The following is a 21,711-nucleotide window of genomic DNA, read 5'->3' as shown; positions in this document are numbered from 1 at the left end:
CCTGTGCTTGTCTTTCCTTAGTGGCCTGTGCCGTGGCCCTTGTAAACAAAGGCTGGATCTGCTTAGACCCCAGGACCAAAATTGGTAGTGGAGCCCGCTTTGAGAGAGGCTGGGAGTTATCTGTGGTCCAAAGCCTGTGCATGGCCCACTCCTTCCGCTGCTCCAAGCCCTTGCTCCCTCCCATTTCTTCAAAATCCAGGGTCTGGATTTCTTTGAACTGAGCCAGGTGGAGCAGTGGGACCCATTGTGGAGATGGTGCTTCCGAGGCACAGTCCCTGGAGGGGAAAGGGTGTCAGAGTGAGTCCGGTCCCAGAACCGGCCTTGCGGGTGGGTGGGGGAGGGTGCTGGGCAGTGCTGTGAGCTGGAAAGAGATGACATCACTGGGGAAAGATGCTCTTCAGTGAGCCTGAAACTTAGGGTGCAGCATGCACGCAAGGGGCAACATGGTATGGGTTGGGAGAATATCAGAAAAGCCTTGCTTAGCCAGCCTGCTGTGAGCAAGATTGCAGCTGTCCCAGGAAACAGCCCATGTCCAGCCCCAAGAAGTGAAATGAGTCTGCCCATCCAACTCTTAGTCCTTGGCGCCGCCCACTGCATTCTGTTCCCTCAGCCTGGAAAGCCCTGTTCGCTTTTCTTCACCAAAGTAACTACCATGCATCTTCCCATGTGTGGGTCTCAACTACTGAATACCTCCTAGGTCCCCCACCTTGGTTATAATACTTACCACCTTATACCGAACCTATTTCTTCAGGGACCTCTCTCCCCTTTCGGACTCTAAACAACACACGAGAGTGCTATGCTTTCTTCATCTTTGTGTACCGAGCACCTGTGTGGTAGTTTGGTTCAGGCATCAACTTGGCCAGGTGAAGGTGACTCATTCTGTTGCTGTGGACATGAGCCAATGGCATGTGAATCTCATCTGTTGCTGATTACATCTGCAGTCAGCTAGGCAGTGGGCCTGCTGCAATGAATAATGTTTGATTTAATTGGCTGGTGCTTAAATGAGAGAGCTCAGCGTAGCACAGCCCAAGCAGCTCAGCAAACCTCATCTCAGCACTCGCAGCTCAGTCCAGGACTTTGGAGATGCAGAAAGGAATCACCCAGGGGGAAGTTGTTGGAACCCAGAGGCCTGGAGAGAAGGCCAGCAGAGATCTCACGTAAGAAAGAACCTCAATTGAAAGTTAGTTGCCTTTCCTCTGGAGAACTATACGTTTTTAACTAAGTAAGCCCCCTTTTATTAAAAGCCAATCATCTCTGGTGTGTGGCATTCTGGCAACTTTGGCAGACTAAAACAACCTGGTAGCGGACAAAGCAGTGCTTCCTCTGTTCCCCCCTCTTCCCGTGGCCATGGTCTGGGCTGCAGTTGCAACAATGGCTTCTCCTGGGGGTGCTGTCATCACCTGCTAAGTTAGCCCTGCCTGGCTCCTGCTTTCCCAGCCCCAGCACGTGGGCTCTGCCCTCGCAGTGCAGCCTGCTGCCTACCAGCTCATGCTACCTGCACTTTGTCTGAATGTGTTCATGGTCAGTGATAAACTTTGTTTTGCTTTTTATCCATAAGGAATTTTATAGTGATTCCTTTTATCAGTTTTCATAGCATCTTGAGTATGACGTGTAGAAAGGAAACAAGTTTTTTGAGGTATGTAAATCTGTTATAGAACTAAAATAACTACAGACCAACTAGGATCAACCTCCCTCCTTTTCTTAATCGGCTTTATTAAGGAATAATTTACATGTAATAAAATGCCCTACATATACTGTTTTAAATAGTTTAATGATTTTGACAACTGTGTACACCATCGTAATCAAGATATAATATGTTCTCAGAAGTTTCTTCATGTACGTTCCCAGTCTGTCACCCCCATCCCCAATCCAAACAAACACTGGTCTGCTTTCTATTGTTATAAATTAGATTTGTCCTTTCTAAAACTTCACAGAAATGGAATAATATATATTTTTATATGTACATGCTTATTTTTGTGTCTGGCTTCTTTCACTCGGCACAATGACTTTGAAATTCATCCATGTTGTGTATATTGATAGTTTCTTTTTATTGCTGGTTAATGTTCCACTGTATGAATGTGCCACAACTCATTTATCTATTCACCAGTTGATGGATATTTGGGTTAATTCCAGTAGGTTTGTGTGTGTGCGTGGCCCATGTGCACACACACCATTGTATATAGAGCTGCTGTGAATCTTGGCGACATATTTTTATACACATAACTTGTCATTTTCTTTGTGGAAAGTCCTAGAAGTTCACTTGCTGGGTCAAAAGGGTAGGTGTGTGTTTAAGTTTATAGGAAGTTACCAAACTGTTTTCCAGAGTGGTTGTGCCATTTTGCATCCCACCGGCAGGGTATTGAAGTTCTGGATGCTCTGTTTTCAGTAAATTTTGGTACATTAAATGAATTGGTGTGATAAGTTTTTAAATTTTTAGCCATTCTAGCTGTGATGTGTCAACATCTTCTGATCTTTTTTGACTGGAAAAAACCCAAGCGGTCCAGAGATGTTAGGGTCTTACTTAAAGACATGCACGTGGTCATTGGTGAGCCCTGGCAGAATCCCGGACATCCTGACTCTGGAGCTGATAGTCCACTGCTGGACTTGCAACCACAACTCTGCCCTCATCCACTCCCTCATACACTTAACTTCCTTGAAACCAAAATCTCCTTTGGGGGTGAGCTAGAAGGCTCTATTAGCCTTGGATGCCAGGATGCAGTTTCCTCTGGGGCTCCTTTCCATCAAGTGACAGTGTACAAGCAGCTCAGAATCACAAGGCTCCCTTTTCTGTAAGATGTCACTTTACAACTCCATTATCCAGTGGGAGAGTGACACTGAGGCAAATAGCCAATTGCATTAGGAAATAGTGATCAGGTAGTAGGTGAGGAAATATTGATTTCATGAAAGCTTCTAGCCCTAGAGTTTTCTCTCTCTCTTCTGGAATTAAAGCCCCTCAGACGTTTGAAGCCACATCCGAATTGTTTCCTAATTATGTTCTCAAATATGTTGCCCTCACCTAGTTGTAACTAGAGTGGAAGATGGATGAAGTTATTCCCGGGTCATTTTGTGATTCCACTGTGACAACTGGCTGCAGCTGTGTCATCCTCAGCTTTAGTCCTCCTTGACACAGATCCCACAGCTTGGAAAAAATTACAGAGGGAAAGTGGCAGGAGGTCAGAGAATTTGTATGCAGCTTGTTTTTTTGTTTTTTTTTAATATTTATAAACCTTCAGTTCAGGTATAGATATATGAAAATGTAAGTATGTATTTTTTTACCCCTCCATAGGTTGGTTACTGACTAAACTTCTAATCAAAGTATTTGTTTTTAAAACTTGATCTCTTCTCTGATTTAATTTTGTTTACATTATAATACTCACTATAAACTAAAGGCTCTCTGCATCTTAACAAATACTTAAAGGAAGAGCCCTGGCCCCATGGTGTGGGTCAGGTGAACTGCTGAGTTTTGCCATCTTGCTTGGTGACATGATTGATGCCAGAGTGTTCCCTTTTGACCTCGACTAATGATCCTTATCTTCTTTCCAAGGATTAGACATTTGCTTCTTTTTCTCAAAGCGTTCCGAGCAGAGATGGTGAACATTTTCCCTGTCAAGAGCCATTGACCTCAGGGAGGAAAAGGCACTCTCTTCAAGGGAACGATTGTGCCCTGTGGAGGTGTCCAGCCCCCAGGGCCCAGCCAGGGCTGTTTGAACCCAGGCGACCTTCTCATCAGATGCTCAGGATAGGATGGGTGGTGGGAGAGGCCTCTACCTGGGAAAGGACTCACTGCTTCCCTGTAGAGAGAGCCTTTGGTAATTTTTAGAAATGGCACTGAAGCCTGTGAGATTGGAGAGGAAAAGTAGACTTTGTGGCACTAAAGGCTTTAAGAGCCAAGTGATGGACATTTGGGTTATTTCCAGTAGGTTTGTGTGCATGTGTCCATGCACACACCATCATGTATAAAGCTGCTGTGGGTCTTGGTGATACATTTTCATGCACGTAACTTGTTATTTTCTATAACAAGAGGTATTGTGTACTTTGCCAACATTATTGCACTCATCATCTCATTGCTTCAGAATGTCTTTTTAATCTTGTTTGACTGACAATAAAACTGAGGCACAGAGAGGAATCTCTTGTGTAATGCAGGTGGAGATTTAGGGGTCTGAATGGTGGTGGGGTCCAAGGGTATGGCAAAGTGGTACAGGGAGGGCTAAGAGCAAACCAGAACAGGACACAGGGGGAGGACCTTGCCTGCTGTAAGTGTAGGAGAGGGTCTCTGAAGGAATTAAAAATGCCCCAGAAGGTGGGTGAGAGAGAAGGGTGGGGACTGAGGGTGGCAGGTCCTGTGAGCTGAAGCTGGAGAGAGTGGGTTGCTTGGCATAGGTCAGGATAAGGTCAGTTAGTCCTGGCTGCAGGTGGTACATGGGTGAGAGCATGGAATAGCTTTCCATGTGCATCCAGCAGCAAGAGCTGTGGCATAAAGTTTTGGGCCTTTGCTGCTGAGGCCTCTTGTATGGGAATGGCTCTGTTCTCCTCGATTTTCTCCCATGAGAGTAAAGCAAAGTTGTACCTTACACGCGACTGACAGGGATGGTCTGTCTGCTGTGGATGCCACCAGGGGCTTGGGATGCTTTTTAAAGAACTGAGACAGCCTGGATGCGTTTGTTTAGGAGACCGCCCCCCCCCCACTGTCCTTTGCCCTGACCAGTGGCAAGGAGCCAGCTGTAGGGTGTGGGGGTGGGGCTCAAGTGGAAAACACCTTAAAATTGAGCAAAACCAGCTTTGTAGTGAGATTTCTTTGTTTCTGGAACAGTACTAGAAAAAGAAGTCTATACTTTTAAAAAGATTACCTGTATTTAAACGTATCAGCTTAATTTTAAAATTAAAGGAAATTATAAAAGCCCATAAATAAAATATTTTAAGTTCTCCAGATCCCTAATTAGGGGACGAGAACAAAGGATGAGAGAAAAGTACAGAGAGGCCTGCTTAGTGGGCCAGGGGAGAAGGCAGGAGGGTGGGCGGCTGAGTCCTTTTTAGGAGGGAGGGATCTGTAGCCTGGAAGAGAGTCCCCAGTGAATGACATCACCTGTTTTTTTCACACCACCGATTGTCTCAGGGTGTGTTTCCTGCTTTTTTGATGCTAATGATCTGATTACCCTGGGTCAGCAGCCTTTTTAACTGGGCCCTGTCAAGGTGCTGACCTCTTTGGCACATGTGTATGAGTTCCCTGGGATTGGGCAAGGGGTTTAACTTCTCTGCAAAGGGAGGCAGGAGGGCTGGAGGGTCTCTGAGGACCCTTCTCTCTCTAACATTTTTTGGTCCTGGGGAAAAACAGAAGGCAAGTATTTAACAAATTTTCAAGTCAGTTCATTTGTGGCCCACCTTAGTTGACTCTGGCCTTTTGCCTCTGAGAAGGTACAATTTAGGAAAGGCAGAGAAGGGAGCAGATGAAAGTCTGCTCAATACCTTCAATTGGGACCCAGAAGCTAACCCACTCCTTCAAATTCAAAGAGGAAGATAGAAATCCTAAAACTAATTCAGCACTGGAGGTAAATCCATCTGCTTGGACTGCCTTCTTCAGTGAAATTAAGGAAGGGTGGTTGGGTGGCTCTCAAGGTCACAAGTCAAAAATTGTGTGGAGCTGGGTGGGTCAGGCAAGAACCTTGGACATAGCTGCCAAATTTAGTCTTTCGCAGTCTCTTAATCAACTCCGTGGAAGTATCTGCCCTTTAAGGGGCTCCTCCTACATCTGGCATCGCCCAGTGTTCTTCTGGAACTCAGACCCTGCAGTGCTAGGCTGTCCTCTTTGTTAACTGGTCATCATCTTTATGACAGTGAGCTTCGTAAAACCTGGGTCATGCCTCTTGCTCCCTTCCCTGCCTGGCACAGCCGTGGGAACATATAAGTGGCCAGTGAAGGATAGAGGAGGAAAGGAGTCAGAATTGCCTGCTGGAGGCTATGAGGAGCATCCTGGTATGTCCAGGGTCCTTAAAGTCCTTTGTCCCCTGCCATTTGGAGATGCAGAGAAGGCTTCAAACATATGAGTAGACATAACTGAAATTCATATATGGGCCCTCTTTCAGGGATTCCAGGTTAACAGTTCCCTACCTTAAACAGTAGAGAGTGTGTGTATCTATGCCTCAGCTGTATTTACCAAGTGCCAACCCTATGCCAGAACTGCCAGGGCCTAGAGGGAAGCCAGCATGGATAAGAATCCCCTCTGGTATTCAGAATACATGGAGTAATGACTAGTGAGTGATTCAGGGTAGAATATACCAAGTCCCAGGACTGAGACCTCCTGGGTGCAGGAGGGATTGTAAACAATAGCATGTCTTCATAGTCTCCAGGCTTATGGCCTCTCTCTTCTCATGGGCTTGCTTTTAGATATGATTTTCATATCCTCTTCTTTGGCACCGTGGGCCCTGAAACTTGGCAGGGTGAGGCTGTGACTTTGGGAGCCTGGACCCATTTGGAGAAGGGCAAGACTCCAGAATATTCTTAGCTAACTTGTAAAACAGGCCAGAAGTTTAGATCACTGGGAAACTGACTGATATGGGATTCTCTTGGATTCTTTCCAGCCCAACAATCAAGTTGGCTCTAATCTAAGGAATCATTTATTCAGTATTAGGTATTGGGGATATAGAGGTAAACAATTCATCCCTACCATCAGTGAGCTAACCGTTTAGTGAAGGAGTAGAATTGCAAAAGAATTCTTACCTATTGGGAATATCTGAACAAATACTTTATGAAAATGGCTGATTTGGAGGGTAAAAGAGGAAACGACTAAAATAGAGACCAAACCATCAAAAGTCATTTCATTATGGCAGTCACATTTATTCCTGAGCTATAGGTCTTATTTCTAAATTCTGAAATGCTGTGCTCTATGTGTATAACTTAGTGTTTCCCTGGAACTTTGGATCCCTATGTGACACCTAAGGCTCAGAGTTGGAGTTCTGCAGTTCTGAGAGTCAGCATTGCTCCATACAGCAACTGTTAAAGAAGCTTAAAAAGAAATCAGACTTCAATTAGATATAAGAATGAAGCTGATCTGGTTGGGACTAAGGAAATCAGAAGATAGGGTAAAGGATGATATTGTCTGTATTTTAGAACTTATTGTGTGATACCAAAGGAAGAGATGTTTATTTTGTCCCAAACTTAAATTTTCTGCAGCACACACTGTAACTCAAACTCTCTGGCCAGTTTTATTTAAACAACCAAAACACATGGAGCCTAGAATTGGGAATGAGATCTTATAATTCTGTACAATTTAATGTAATACCCTGATCCATTCCAGAGTATATTGGGCAGATAATTAAAAAGTATGGCTAAGTCCCTTGAGGGACTAGAGGAAAAAATGTGGAACTATTAAACTTCCTCACCTGGGAAATCCTTGATTCTTTCTAATATTAGGGACTCCCAAGTCAATAGGCCAGGCCCTTGATCTTGAGGCTTGCTCTTATGAAATGTATTTCTGTAATGGGAAGCTAAGTCTACCTATAATTATGTCTAAGAGTCACTTCCAAAGAACCTCTCTCATTGCTCAGATATGGCCTCTCTCTATAAGCCCAACTCTGCAAGTAAAATCATTACATTCACTCCTACATTGGACATAGCTTCCAAGGGTGTGGGTCTCCCTGGCAACATGGGGAATAACTCCCAGGGAAGAGCTTGGCCCTGGCGTTGTCAGGTAGACAATATCTACCTGACCAACCCCCAAAAGGAGGGAAAAGAAATGTAACAAAATAAGGTATCAGAGGCTAAGAGATTTCAGCTAGTCTAGAGGCTGTTCTGGAGATGACTCTTATGCAAGCTTCAGCTAGATGTTGCTTATTGCCATGGTGTGCCAAGCCCCAACCAACAGTATTTTTGAAGACCGTAAAGAATACACAGAGCTCTGAGGCTTTATAAATGTTTTACGGAGTTTATTTTTAAGAAACTTAAAACTTCCAGATTGTTCCCATTCCAGATAAGCCCTGAAACCAGAGGCACCAGTCTCTCCAGAACATCCACTAGTTGCATCTCCCTTCCCTATAATATTGATACCTCTTTTCAACATGAAGAAGTTAGAATGGTCATTGCCCAAATATCCTTGAAGATTGGGAGAAGGCTCAAATGAGAGGGAGGAGTTGTAACAGAGAAGATAGGGATCTAACAAATGATTGAAACTGCTGAATCACTATATTGATATTTCTTATTAGTCTCTAGTTTATTAGAACAGCGAGGGGAAAATTCCTCAAATTGTGGAACTGTAACCCATACCACACTTTGTAATTTGTTCCATAACTACTTGTTAAATTGTACTTTGAAACTTACCATTTTTCTGCATATATATATTTCACAATAAAAATTTTTTTAAAAAATAGTCATTGCAGGGCAGGCCACGGTGGCTCAGCAGGCAAGGATGCTTGCCTGGCATGCCAGAGGACCCAGGTTCAATTCCTGGTGCCTGCCCATGTAATTAAAAAAAAAAAATAGTCATTGCAGCCCTACATGGTGAGTATGAAATACAGGTGAATGCTGGGAATTTAGAGAAGGGGATTGGGAGGGTGGAGAGGGCTCCTCCAGGAAGGATTGAGTAGGTATGCAAAGAAGGGGCGAGGTGGAAGAGCAGGAAGACACTGTTCCAGGGTGGGGCACAAAACCCCCAGGGCAAGGCTTCATCTGACCCTTGATTGGTACCCCAAGAGTTAAGGACAGCATTCTACTGTCTTAGAGGGCCCTCTTCCAGTCTGTGGCAGTGCTTGATGAAAGAAATGTCCCATCTCTCAAACAGTGGCCTCCCTGCCAACACAGTCAGCCAAGCTGGAAATCTGGGAGTTCTTCATTCCCCATGTTCCATCAGTTCTATCTCTTGAATCTCTCTTACATAAACCGCTCACTGTCTTCAGTGTCCTAGTTTAAACCCATCACCCCTTGCCCATAATATTCAAAAGCCCCAGAAAGGGTGGTCCACAGTGGCTTAGCAGGTAGAGTTCTCTCCTGCCATGCCAGAGACCTGGGTTTGATTCCTGGTGCCTGCCCATGCAAAAACAAACAAACAAAAAACAAACAAACCAGTAACTGGTTTCTTACTTCTAGCTATTCCCTTTTTCATGCCATCTTTCCTGGCTGGCCATGCTGGAAGCTAACTCGATAAAGCTCTGTCTCATCAGATTCCTTCCCTACTTAAAAGCCCCCAGAACCCTCCAGAGCCCTCCAGCACTGCCTATGAGACACGAAGTTGAAACTCTGCAGCCTGGCATGGTGCAGTCCCTCCTGGAGACCTCTCTGGGTTTCCAGTGTGGCTGCTCTCATGCTATACGTACTGACTAGGCTAATGTGACAGCTGTCTTGAAACATTCCACTTCCTTTTGCTTCCCTTTAGCTTGTACACCTGATGTTTTTCTTCCTTGGAGTGCTTCTTGGCACTTCTCACTGTGGTTAATTTTTATTAGCCATCCAAGCCTGTTTCAATGTTACGTTCTCCGAATTGCCACTGTCCAGCCCCGGGCTCACAGGTTTTACCTCTTTCCTCTGGTCCCCTCAGTGCTGCCATCACCCTTTGTACATGACACTGCTGCTGTTTGTGTCCATGTCCGTCTTCCCTCATTAGGCCATAAACTCTTGATGGCTGAGACTGCCTGCATTTACCTTTGTAACTCTAATGCCCAACATAGTTCTGGCTTAGTAGATAAATCAGCAAAGGATCATTGTAAGGATTGGGTAACTAATAATATTTAAAGTGTGATTCTACTCCAAGTGAATTCATGTTTAAATGAGATCTTATTATACAAGGTCTTACAACATTGTCATTCTCAGGATTAGCCTCTGCATCCTCAGGCTGAATGGGCTGCCTCCAGCTAACAGTGCACCTGCCTCTCGCCATCACCACCAGAGGAGGAAGTGATGAGCCCTACTTTTCATAGAAAGTCCCCAGAGCAAAAGCGCTTGCTTTTGTAGGGGTGTGTCTTCTCCCTGAGCTCACGTAGGGACAATGTGTCAATGGTTAGGGTATGAACAGGTGTCAGTGGCTCAGTTTTATGCCTTATTTTTATTGTACAAATAGAACATATGGCCAATTCCATTTCTCTTAGCTGTTTTCACTTACTTCTCCCCACATCTCCAAGCCTTTAATCTCAGTGCTGGGGCCAGCAACTCTGATGTGAGACACTCATTCCACTTCTTTTGATTGTTTCTTTACCTGTAAAATGAAGATGTTAGGTTAAATTAAGGATTTTTACCCCACAGTCCATAGGATCCCTGGAAGGTCTGCAGAAAGCTCAGGAGACCCTCTGAAACTGTGTGTAACATTTTGTGTGCCTGTACACTTGTCCAGAACTTTTATATGATTTTCAAATGACTGCAATAAGCTTAAAAGCCACTGGACTTTTAAAAACATTTCCAAAGTTTGACCAAGCAGTATGTTCACTGAAAACTAAAGTTTTTCATGATGCCTTTCTTTCTTTAAGATATTTGCATGGGCTAATGAACCGATAGTTGCAGGCTGAAATGGGCCGTATGCCCTGACTGTGCATGGATTGGGTGGCAAGTTGAATTTGTGGGAAGAATTTCCAGGAGGAATTCTTTTGCTCGCTTAGTGCTGACAGTAACTTGGTCTATGTGCCTCTTGGCTAGGGAAAATGGCATAATCCAAGCTAAGCCACTGATTTTCCAGAGGCTGTCCTTTGTCACATTTCACAGAGTCATTCTTTACCAGTTGTCTCTGGTCATGTAGCTGAGCACCTGACAAATGAGGCACCCACTACTCATGCTGCACCTGGAAAATCATGATGGCTGGATTCTCTGTCATTAGTGAGAACAGGTTTTTTTTTTTTTTTTTTTTTTTTTTTTTTTGTAGGCAAGGACATTTTCCAAAGAAGAATCTCTCAAAATGTGATATATTCTATAGTGGCCCAAGACTAAAAGGAAAGTTATTGTCTGGCCAGCACAGAGCAGAGGCTCTTGGGGTCTTGGTCCAACTTTTCTCACGGAGCATTTGGTTAATATGTTTGACGCTTGGCGAGAGAAGGGTGTGCTATAATAATTAGTCTTAGAGTCAGTGATTTTTTAAGGGCCTGAAAGCATGGTATTCTAGATGTCTCTCTCACTCCCACGTACCTTGAGTGATTTTCCAAAGATGATTTTGTCTTCCCTCCACATTCTTTCACTGATGTAAATCTGCTGTAATTTTGTAACTGGTTTCTTCTTATGTTTTGGTCTTTTTTTTTTTTTTCCATTTGTACTGAAATTTTTTCAGTGCTCTGGTGGCTGAGCAGGAGATTGGGTGAGACCTTTCTTTGTTCTAGTACTGATATTTGTGGGCCGTGTCGGAGGTTTCTCAATGACAAAGCAGGAATGGTCTCTGGTGGCCTTTAATTAATTTGCCCTCTACTCCTCGTTATTAAAGCTAGTTTAGAGTATATACATTTATTGCATCTATCAAAGGAACAAATTTCAGAAAACAAGAAACATGGATAGAGAAGGAGAGGGATAAAGCCAGAAAGACTTTAATGAATAATGTTCTGCTTATGACTCCTTGTTCCACCAAATGTAGGCTCCTGATTGCCCCGAACTCAAAGGCAAGTGCCACATAGATGATTGCACACCGGGTAGTGTCAGCTGGGAAGGAGGGCAGGAGAATAAATGCCTGCATTCCTTCATTCATTTACTGAGCTTGTGCTTGACCTAAAAATAAGATATAAGCACTAGCCCCCAGCACTGCCCCTTGCACAGGCCCTTCCATAGCCGGAACACTCAAAGGCTGTGCCCCCATGACTGCTTTACACACCTCTCACCTGGCAATCCTAAAGCTTCATGGAAGTGGTCATCCTTTGGACTCCAACTGATCCCAGCCCCACACTTTTTTTTAGTAATATAAAATTATTTAATAAAAGATATTTTGTTCCTTATATAGAGCGGAAAAATGATTGAAAGTTCCCTATAAAAATTTTAACTGCACATATAAAAAAGTAGGGGTGGTACTTTGAGTGGGATTGAGTACTTCATATCATAGAAATGCCTAAGGTTAGCATCAGAAAATTGAAAATGGTGACATGTAACCTGTGCTTGTGATGTTTTGTTAACAGGTTGCATATTTTGAGGTGTCACCTTAGATATAAAAAAATACATGCATGCCATGTTCCAAATTAATGTGATTTCTATAAACTATGGCAGATGCAGCAGTTTGCTCCCCTTTTGTAGAAATTGCTGGCCGCTGCTGCTGAGGGAGCAAAGTTCACATAGTCTGTGTGGATAGGGAAAATACCCTGATGGTGTGAAAGTGCTCTGCCTCACAGGACACAGGGCAACAGGACATGGCCAAGGAGAAGTGGTTGTATTGGGTGTGCCAGGGAAGGTGATGCTAGAAGCATCTTCTGAGGTTTAACTGCAGTTTCTGGTGCCCAGAGCACAGGGGACTGCAATTCTCGGAAAGATATGAAGGTAGCAGAGCCGGCAAGTAGCCATAGTCTAGGGAGACAGAAAGAGTGTAGGAATCCAAAGGAAATCCTGGGGTCAGACTCTGGTTAAATCAGAAAGGGGCAGCCTGGAAGCTGTCTGGGAAATAGCATCAAGTGCTTTGTGTGGATTTGAGTATATGGATTTGAGCAGAGGTATGTGTCTGTCTGAAGGTAGGAATCAAAGATCTGGTCAAGGCAGCTTGGGTTTTCTTCACAAGAAATATAACCGGAAAATTCTCCAGCTTGGAGATAATTGGCAGTCCCATATTTTACACGTGAGGATTCTGCATTGAGTATTACCATTGTGCTTTTTAAAAAAATTTTCACCAGGAAAACAAACCATTTCACTTCTTACTCACCTGGGTACCTTTTCCCTGATGGTCTTTGAGCTCCCAAGCTGAGGCTTGGGGTGGCAGGAACCATCTCCTCCCCTGCACTCTCTCTAGTAGGCTGTTCCACCCTCACTGGAGTGTATTCATAACCAACGTGAACAAAGAGGAGAATGGAGAACCTCTGTGAACTCATGGGAGAAATTTGCATAACCTACAGGTGAAGCCTCTGGAGCTGCCTTCTTGCTGGCTTAGGGTAGGCTCCAGGCCCACCTCCTGCTACCATATGGAGTCTTTACTTTCTTTTGCATTGCCTATTTTCACCCTATTGGACCCATGTGGAATTCTTTCCTTGGGACTCAAGACGCATTAGGACAGTCTGCACAATATAATTGGAAGATCAGAGGATCTCCAGATTCTGCCCCACCATCCACAGGCTGAAGCCATGCATGCACATGTACGTGCATGTAACAGACCCATTCATATGCATGTACATACCCTTCACAGGGAAAGGTCTGCAGTGACTGATGACAGAACAAGAGAGCACCAAGGTTATCAGACATTCTGCATCAAGGGAGCCTTGCATACACCCATACAACTTAGAATTGAGAATCACTTCTAAATTCTGCATGCACAGGCTGCTTCTCAAGAAGGAATGATTGAAGGTCAGGCCCAAAAGTGAGGTCAAGCATACCCTTGGGAAACTGTCAGGCTGGCTTAGGTCAGCCCCTCACATTCTAGTCTAAGCTAAAGGGGAAGCCCTCAGTGCTAAGCTAAAGGGTTGCCTGAATGCAACACAAATGGAACTCTGTTTTTTGAACTCCACAGTGCCTCTCAGACTCTACCTTCCATGGTGTCTAGCCCTGGCAAGGAAGCCAGGACTTGGGCTGTGGGAAAGAAGTCTTGCCTCTGGTTTGTATGGGGCTTTCTTGAGCCACACCTAAGGGCTTTCAGCAGCCATTGGTTTGGGCATGATGACCAACATGGTGAGATATCTCATGGCTCGTCTCTTAAAATGACAAATCATGTGTCCTTTACATGCATCCTTCCTCCCTGATCTTTCTAAGCTCCAAGATAAACTGTGGTGTCTCATAAAATGTGTGTTAAAAGTCAACAGAGCAATTCAAGTTGGGCATAGAGGTTTTTGTGGTTCCACTATTTTTAAAAATGGATGGCAGTTTTGAATTTTAATTAAGCACTGTCATTTCACTGTGCACTGTGGCACTGGCTCTTAGTAGAGAGAGATTATATTGTTGAGTCGTCATTCAAAAATCAGTGTTTTGAATTAATATTTGGTCATTTTAATTTCAACCACTGTGGTGATGATTCCAGTGTTGTTTTCATATGATGTAGGGGCAGATATGGGACATTTGTTAAAATATCGAATTGCACAGAAGAATAAAAGATTTGCAGTGCTTTAGGAGAAAAGTGTATTTTTGTCCATGCAAATGAAACTTCACTGCCAGTCAAGTTCCAATTTTTAAAAAGTTACAATTTAACAGGTGCCAGATGGTATGATTTCTGATATAGACCTCACTTAGTGGTTTATAGCATATGGGGAAAAAAGACAGTGTTTTAAATGACATTTCAGCCAAAATATGTAGTGTCTTCCCAGTGCCTGCCCATGTCAAAAAAAAAAAATGTGTATATATATATATATATATATATATGTAGTGTTCTTATATAGGATGGCTGATGTCTTAGGCCTTGATATAAAAAGACCAGACTATACTTAAACTCTGTGATTCTCTCTCAGAAGTCTGTAGTGATAATTCTCTTGCACAGAAGAATTATTCATATCTGGCTTTGTTTGGAATAGACAATTTAAATAAATAAAATGAATGCTTGTACAGGTTTTTTTCTCTGAAAATTAAAGACAATAGGAATGGGGAGTGCCCAGTCCTCAAATAGAAATTCTAGTTTGTTTTAATTAAAATGCAGGTAGGGGGAGGGAGGTGCAGTAAAGTGTTTTGGAACCCCTCAAAGATGTCTTTTGCATTTGTAGAAGGTTGTTTCCTATCAGAGGGAAAAAGGTACCATCAAAGATTCCCTGTGGTTGTCTGCAGTAAGGCCATCAAGAAGTGGGTTATGTTGTTACTAAGTGAAAACATCTGTTGAAGGCAGATTGTCAGGTTGGATAAAAAACAATTATAATTGGTACTTCTCTCCCTCTGGTAAGAAACAACCTTGCACAAATGCAAAAGATATCTTTGAGGGATTCCAAAAAACTTTTCCATGCCCCCCCTTTCTAATTATACAAACTGGAATTTCTCTTTGAGGACTGAGCACGTCCCATTCCTATAAGAAATTCTATGTAGATAGGTTAAAAACAAAATGATGGAAGAAAGATACCCCATGTACACACTGAAAGTAGCTATCTTAATTTCAGAGAAATAGACTTTAAATCAAGGAAAATTGCCAGAGATAGACAAATTACATAATAAAAAAAATCAATTCACCACAAAGCCCTGGCAATCCTAATGTGGATGCCCCTGATAAGAGAACTTCGAAGTGTCTAAGGCAAGCAAAACTCGTAGAACTAAAAGGAAAATTAGAGAAATCACTATTATGGTTTCAGTACTCCCCTTATGAAAATAGAACAAATAGGCAGAAAACCAGTGACAATATAGAAGGCCCCTCAAAGCCCTTTATCTAATGGATATCTATAGAACAGTCTACCCAATCGCAACCAAATACACATTCTTTTGAAGCGTACATGAGACAATCATCAAGACAGACCATATTCTGGGCCATAAAATATACCTTAATATGTTTATAAGACTTGGCATCATGTTCTCTGGCCATGAAAAATTAAACTAGAAATCAATAATGAAGCTATCTGGAAAATCCATGAATATTTGGAAATTAAACAGTATGCTTCCAAATAACCTTTTTTTTTAGAACAGACTTTAGCAATATCAGGGTATGAGATAAAAGATTGCAGTCATCAAAAGAATAAGGGAATATTGTGAACGACCTTATGCCTATACATTTGGCAATTTAGGTGACATGGGTAAATTCCTGGAAAGATACAAACTGCCATAGCTCATTCAAGCTTTTTCATAGTTCAGGAAATAGATATTCTGAAAGCCCTCTATTTATTAAAGAAATTGAATTCATAATTTAAAAAACTTCCAACAAAGAAAATTCCTGGCCAATGGCTTCACTGGAAAATTCTACCAATCATGTAAGGAAGAAACAATCCCAAGTCTGCACAAACTTGTTCTGAAAGTAAAAGAGGAAGACTATTTCCAACGCAGAAGGCAAACATTACCTCGATATCACAACCATTACAAGATACAAGACAAGAAAACTACAGATGAATATCCCTCGTGAATATGGATGGGAAACCCCAAAACAGAGTATTAGTCATTCTCACTACATTTTTTTTCTATTAATAACCTTTTTTTTTTTTCCCCCCGGCATGGGCAGGCTCCAGGAAGTGAACCCAGGTCTCCGTCATGGTAGGTGAGAATTCTGCCACGGAGACGCCATTGCCCATCCTACTGATAGTCTATTTTTAAAAATGATTATTTTGATTATAGCTGTAAGTAATAAAACTTTAACAGTCAGAACCCAAATAACCATAATCTTCATTCTGATGAATCAGAAACCATGAAAAACCTCTAATAACTAAGGGAGACTATGACTGTGATATTGAGAGTCCACTTGTGACATATGCCTGCTTGTCATCCAGTGGCATTTAAGATATTTTAATGATGCCTTTTTAACTTTCAAAGACATACCTGGAATGGACTGTGTCCTCTGCTGATGTTCTTTCTGGTGAGATGAATCTGGCTTGCTCCTTCAGGATAGGCCTGGGTTGTATGCATGTAGCCTCGTGCTTTATACTGATAGCTTTATTCTTATTGATTAGAAATAATAATGGCAAAAAGGAGTCTATTTCTCTGGAATTAGAGCATTCCAAGATGCCAGCTATGGAAACTTAAAGGAATAATGATCACCCCAGGGATGTTGGGTTTTTTTCCAAGGGTGACACACTGAAAAACATTCTTCTAGATCCATGTATTATAAGCCCTTCCACTCAATCCATGCCATTCACACAAGAGGAGAGTGTGGCTTTGCCCCTGAGTCCCCAAAGGCTGGAATTGAAGGTCAGAGGGGTGGGACACCAGCATGCTGTTGCTTTGAGCTCTTTTGCTCTAAGCATTTTATATGCATTGCATTCCACTCATCTTATCAGTGTTTGGTTTACAGTAAAAACCATTTTTCCCCTCTAAATCTACTGTTGCCTGTTCCTGTTTTACTGATGGAGAATCCAAGGCTTAGAGAGATAAAGTACTTTGCCTAGGGTAGCCCCGCTAGTAGGTGGTGACACCTTAATGTGCAATGCAGGCAGTCTCATTATATAGTTTGTACTTTCAACTCCAGTACTCCCTTCTGTACCCCCAGTGCCTGGGACAGTGCCCTGAAGGGGCTCGGTAAGATGTGTTGAATGATTTACATCAGGGAAGTCTGATATCTGGTGTCAGGAACCCAACCCTGGGCCCAGAGCTGCCTGGGTCAAGGACGAGCATGGGTTCTGGGAAGCTGAGCAAAATCCAGACTCCAGGCATCCTGCATACGTTAGGAGAGCTGGACTCTCCTTCTTCCTGTGTGCCCTTGTAACTCCAGCCCACCGGCTAACTGGTAGTTGAGACATACTCTTTGGTCGTTGTATTGTGACCTCTGGAGGGCAGGTCTCAGTGTGGTGCTCACCTGGCCTAATTAGTGTATGTTGATTGCTGTAACTATTTGAACAATGGGGTAACAGATGTTTTTTCTTAGTCTCCAGCCAGAGAAGTCTCATGCTGTGCCCAGGGCCAGGACCCATTCTTGAATCTGAGTGAGAACTGAGGCCACAGGCAGAGCTGAGGCTGTGTTCCTGCCTTGAGGGTCATCACCTCTGGGCGACTGGCCTTAGAGTCACTCTGCCACCCTTGGCTGGCTCCAGGCACTGGGTCTGCAGGAGTGCTGAAGGCAACCTGCCCAGAGGGATGGAGGCACCTCCCCTTTCCCAGCCCAAATGCTGAAAGCCTGGTAGTGCAGCGGCTGGCTGTAAAACCAGGAAGGAGTGCTAGTGCAGAAGCTGGGATGAACTCCATTTGGGCTGTGTTCATTGTCTGGGTTTATCTGGCCACCAAGGGAAATAGTTTGTAGACAACTGGAAAGAGAGATCTGGAGAGAGCAGGTGAGGGGCAGAGGGGGCTAGAGGGGCCATCATTCTCCATATCTCATGTGTTCCCTCCCTCATATTAGGGCCCAGACTTGCATGTGAGATGTTCTTTAGCCTGTTAGAGGCAAATTCTGTATCCTAATCAAAATGCATCTGTTTAGTCACCTTTGCAGTGGAAGTTCCTCATTCATTTTATCATTTGTGTGTTTTACCATTCATTGAGTTAGTTTAATTTTAAAATTTGTTTTCTTTATTTCAGAGAAACTGTATAACTCCAATGGAAGAGATTTAAGAAGGGCTCTTTTCTCCTTGAAGCAGATATTTCAGGTAAAAAAAAATAAAAATGTATCCTTAGGAACCTGTTTCTGCATTGCTTGTATAACTAGATACAGATGAGTTTATGTCACCTACTGATTACCGAAAGAAAAATCTTTCAAAATCACAATGTAAATTATGTCGAGAGTATTATCATGTGAAAATTTTCAAACATAATAAAAAGTAAGGCAATTCTATCAAATCATGATATTTTTCCATATTTTCCTCAGACTTCTTAAAAGGAAAACATGTATTACAGATATAACTGAAGTTCTGCGTTCCACTCCCCACTTCCAGTCACCCTCTTCCTCTCCTGTCCCTAGGTCCTCTCTTTGCTAAATGTGGAATTCAATGCTTACCATGCATGAGCATGTTTCCATATTAATGGTATATATTCACTAACAATGTGTAAATTTTTCTGCATTGACTTTCTCTATGTGTTATTCTGTTGCATGTTTTTGTACTGCAGCTTAGCTTCTTGAGAGAGGGATAGATGTGATCATGATCAAGGTAGCCCTGATAGAGCTGTATGAAAAAGCTCCGCAGTTGTGTTGTTCATTCCCCTATTGGCACACACTTTGGTTTATTTCCAATGTTTTGCTCTTATAAATCATGGTGCTGTGGCCACATCTCCTGGCGCTCTCAGATCTCTGTCTTCTCCTCCTCTCCTAAGCCTTCTCTCCATTCCTACCCTGAGAAAATCAGGATCTTAGTAAGGAGGGTTGGGAGAGGTGTGCAGACAGACTCCAAGACTGTCACCCACCTGAGACCACAGAGGAGAAAAACAAAGAGCTGTGGGAGAAGGAGGAGAAGGCGCTGTGCCAGAGCAGAATCAGGCGTTGGGTTCAAGAACAAGCTGGCGTTCGTGTTGAGTTTCTCCTGGGTTCATCATCCCTTTCTGATATGATTTTGGACTCTGGGCTGCATTCCTATTCTCAGTTCTCTTCTTATCCACGTACTTAAAAGCCTTACTTTGTTGGTGATAGTTGTAGCCCGAGTGTCAGTCCCTGCCACCTGTCTCTGCCTGTCTGAGAAATGGTAGGCAAAGTTAGGCCCAGAATCTATCCCATCTGCACATCCTCATCCCTTTCTTCCTTAAACTCTTTCAGTCATACTCCCATCTTTCCCCCAGAACACAGTCCCTCCCCAGTGTCCACATTTCTGGAGACAAGCCCTCTTTTTCCTCTTCTTCCGATTGCAACAGGTTTGAACCTGGCTGGTCTTTGCTCCCTCAAACGTGCCCTGGGGTTAGAGCTTTGCCTTGGTTCAGGCCATTTCTTCTCTCCCTTGGAAAATTGGCAGCAGCTGTTTGAGGCACTGCCTGCTTCTTGTCCTTCCCCCCGCCCCCAGTCCATTCTTCTGCCCCTACTGGAGGAATGTGAGGAAGTTGTTCACTTGCTGCTTCCATGTTGCTTTCTGGGTTACACTTGAATTTCTCAGCAGGACATTGAAGCCCTTTTTGATGTGGCTGTTGCTGCCCACCTCTCTGTCCTTGGCTGCATCATAAATTCTACCGCAATTTGCATTATAAATTCAAGCCATACCTACTCTTTTCACCTTTGCCCTTGGACCCATTGCTTCTACCAAAGAATGCTTTGACACCCCACATCATTCCCCATGTCTCTTGATTTTTATCTGCTGGGATCCTCTCCCTAAGTGATCCCTTTACCCCATTCATGGTCCATCCAAATACCCCTATAGTAGCTTGTGCTTATCTTGAGTATAGCACTCAGATACTGTAGGGCATTTATCTGAGTCCATAGTCTGTGAGCTCCCTGGGTTTTCATTGTTGGATGTTTGGTGCCTATCAGTATCTGGTACTGCTAGACAATAAATACATGTACTGGGTAAATTGAATATTCTGTTAACAGGTATTTTTCCTTCTCTAATTCAGTAAATGCTGTGCCATTCATTGTCCCAAAGTTCCATTTTTGATGTATGTGTGTCTTTCTGTTACTTGGCAAAAGAAAACAAAACTTCATAACCCTTTATTACATCCTCTTCCTCTCTAACTCAGAGCCTCAACTTCAGCTGGGTTAGAGTCTTTATGGTGCTGCTAGAGGGCATGGTTCATGCCACCCTCCACCCTTATTCATTCTAGTAGCTCAGCCTGCCTGTTGTCTCCATTGTGAAGCTTTGACTTCTTTCAAAACCTGCATTCACCTAATTGTGTATCCACTTGGTGACAAAACCACACAGAGAGGAGCTATTCCAAGTGACTTTAAAACAGTGTAATTTGGCTATGCACTCTTGGTAGGATATACCCTAAGAACAAAAAGGACTGCAAAAATAAGTTGTCAGATATTTATAGTAATCTTGGTGGTGGTGATGGTGGTATTGCTATTTTGAGAATGGTGTGTATAAGAGAGATTCTAATTCTGCCATTCCTAGAGTTCTTAAGGATTAGAATTCTTGGTATGTGGGAGAAAGAAGATGAAAGATGGAAGAGGTCAAGTGTAAAGAAACTGTATTCCTAAATTTAATTGGAAGTGTCTAAATGAACCCATGATGTGGTTTATCTTAATAAACAGACAAACAAACATTTCTCGACCACTGAAAAGAACTAGAAGTAGTGATTAACCCACTAGCAAAAAGTGTGCTTAGCAGGAGGTGATGGCCTTAAAATACCAAAAAGGAACCAGCTCCTTGGGGAAATGGCCCATTCCAGGTTTGGATAGGAAATGTATAAAATAAACTTGGAACATCCTATCATACAGATAGGGACTCGATCAAATGTGATCAAGGTCATGGCTGAAAGAACTTGGGAGCAAGGTGAAGGGTCTCCCACTGGCTGACCAAAGATTGGACAATATAAGCATCAATTAAGAAGTTAATTGCTATGCATTTGAAACACATCAAATACATTTGAATTGATGAATTCATAATGACACTAAAAATAACAGGCTCGTCCCTATTGGAAGATGTTACTGAATCAGCTTTTTTTTGAAAACTGGTAGTTAAAAAAAATCAGACATTTCTTGTATGAGCTTTAGGATAATTAACAGTAGTTGAGGGGATATTTTGTTCATAGAAATTTTCTAACTAATCCATAAGAATGAATGATAGAACTAGAATATCACCATTTGGCCACCTCTGTTGAATCAATAGGACTAGATATTGAGTATCAAGAGCTGCAGAAATAATAGAAATGCGTGGCGAGCTACCCTTCCCCACTGATGGGTATTTTATTGGCGTGTGCTCAAGTCAATAAAGTCAACCCTGAATCTGAGCATGCCTCCATGAGCAATAACTGATTTATAAATTACCCAGGACAGAGGCACAGGTTAAACTGCATCCAGGCAATGAGCCACATTCTATAGAGAAAATGACCTAGTCTCTTCAGCACACACAAATTTCGAGGAAGAAAAAGATGGCGAAGAACCTAAGAATTAAAAGGTGCTTAATTCATCATAGTTATCAACTAATTACCACATGCAGGTCTTATTTGGATACTGTT

General features: G+C 42.9%; 1 protein-coding gene across 4 annotated transcripts in view; it reads left to right on the top strand.

Annotated features, from left to right (window-relative positions):
* FHOD3 (formin homology 2 domain containing 3) overlaps nt 1-21,711 on the top strand; it is a 511,807-nt gene that overhangs the window by 210,744 nt on the left and 279,352 nt on the right. For all 4 annotated transcript variants that reach the window (XM_077135588.1, XM_077135589.1, XM_077135590.1 and 1 more), the window contains exon 4: nt 18,199-18,266. In XM_077135588.1, coding sequence (XP_076991703.1) covers nt 18,199-18,266 — 68 coding nt within the window. The remainder of the gene's footprint in view (nt 1-18,198; nt 18,267-21,711) is intronic.

Source organism: Tamandua tetradactyla, chromosome 18 (assembly GCF_023851605.1).
Source record: "Tamandua tetradactyla isolate mTamTet1 chromosome 18, mTamTet1.pri, whole genome shotgun sequence".
Taxonomy (NCBI): domain Eukaryota; kingdom Metazoa; phylum Chordata; class Mammalia; order Pilosa; family Myrmecophagidae; genus Tamandua; species Tamandua tetradactyla.
The sequence above is the reverse complement of the archived record's forward strand: the minus strand, read 5'-3'. Positions and strand labels throughout refer to the sequence as shown.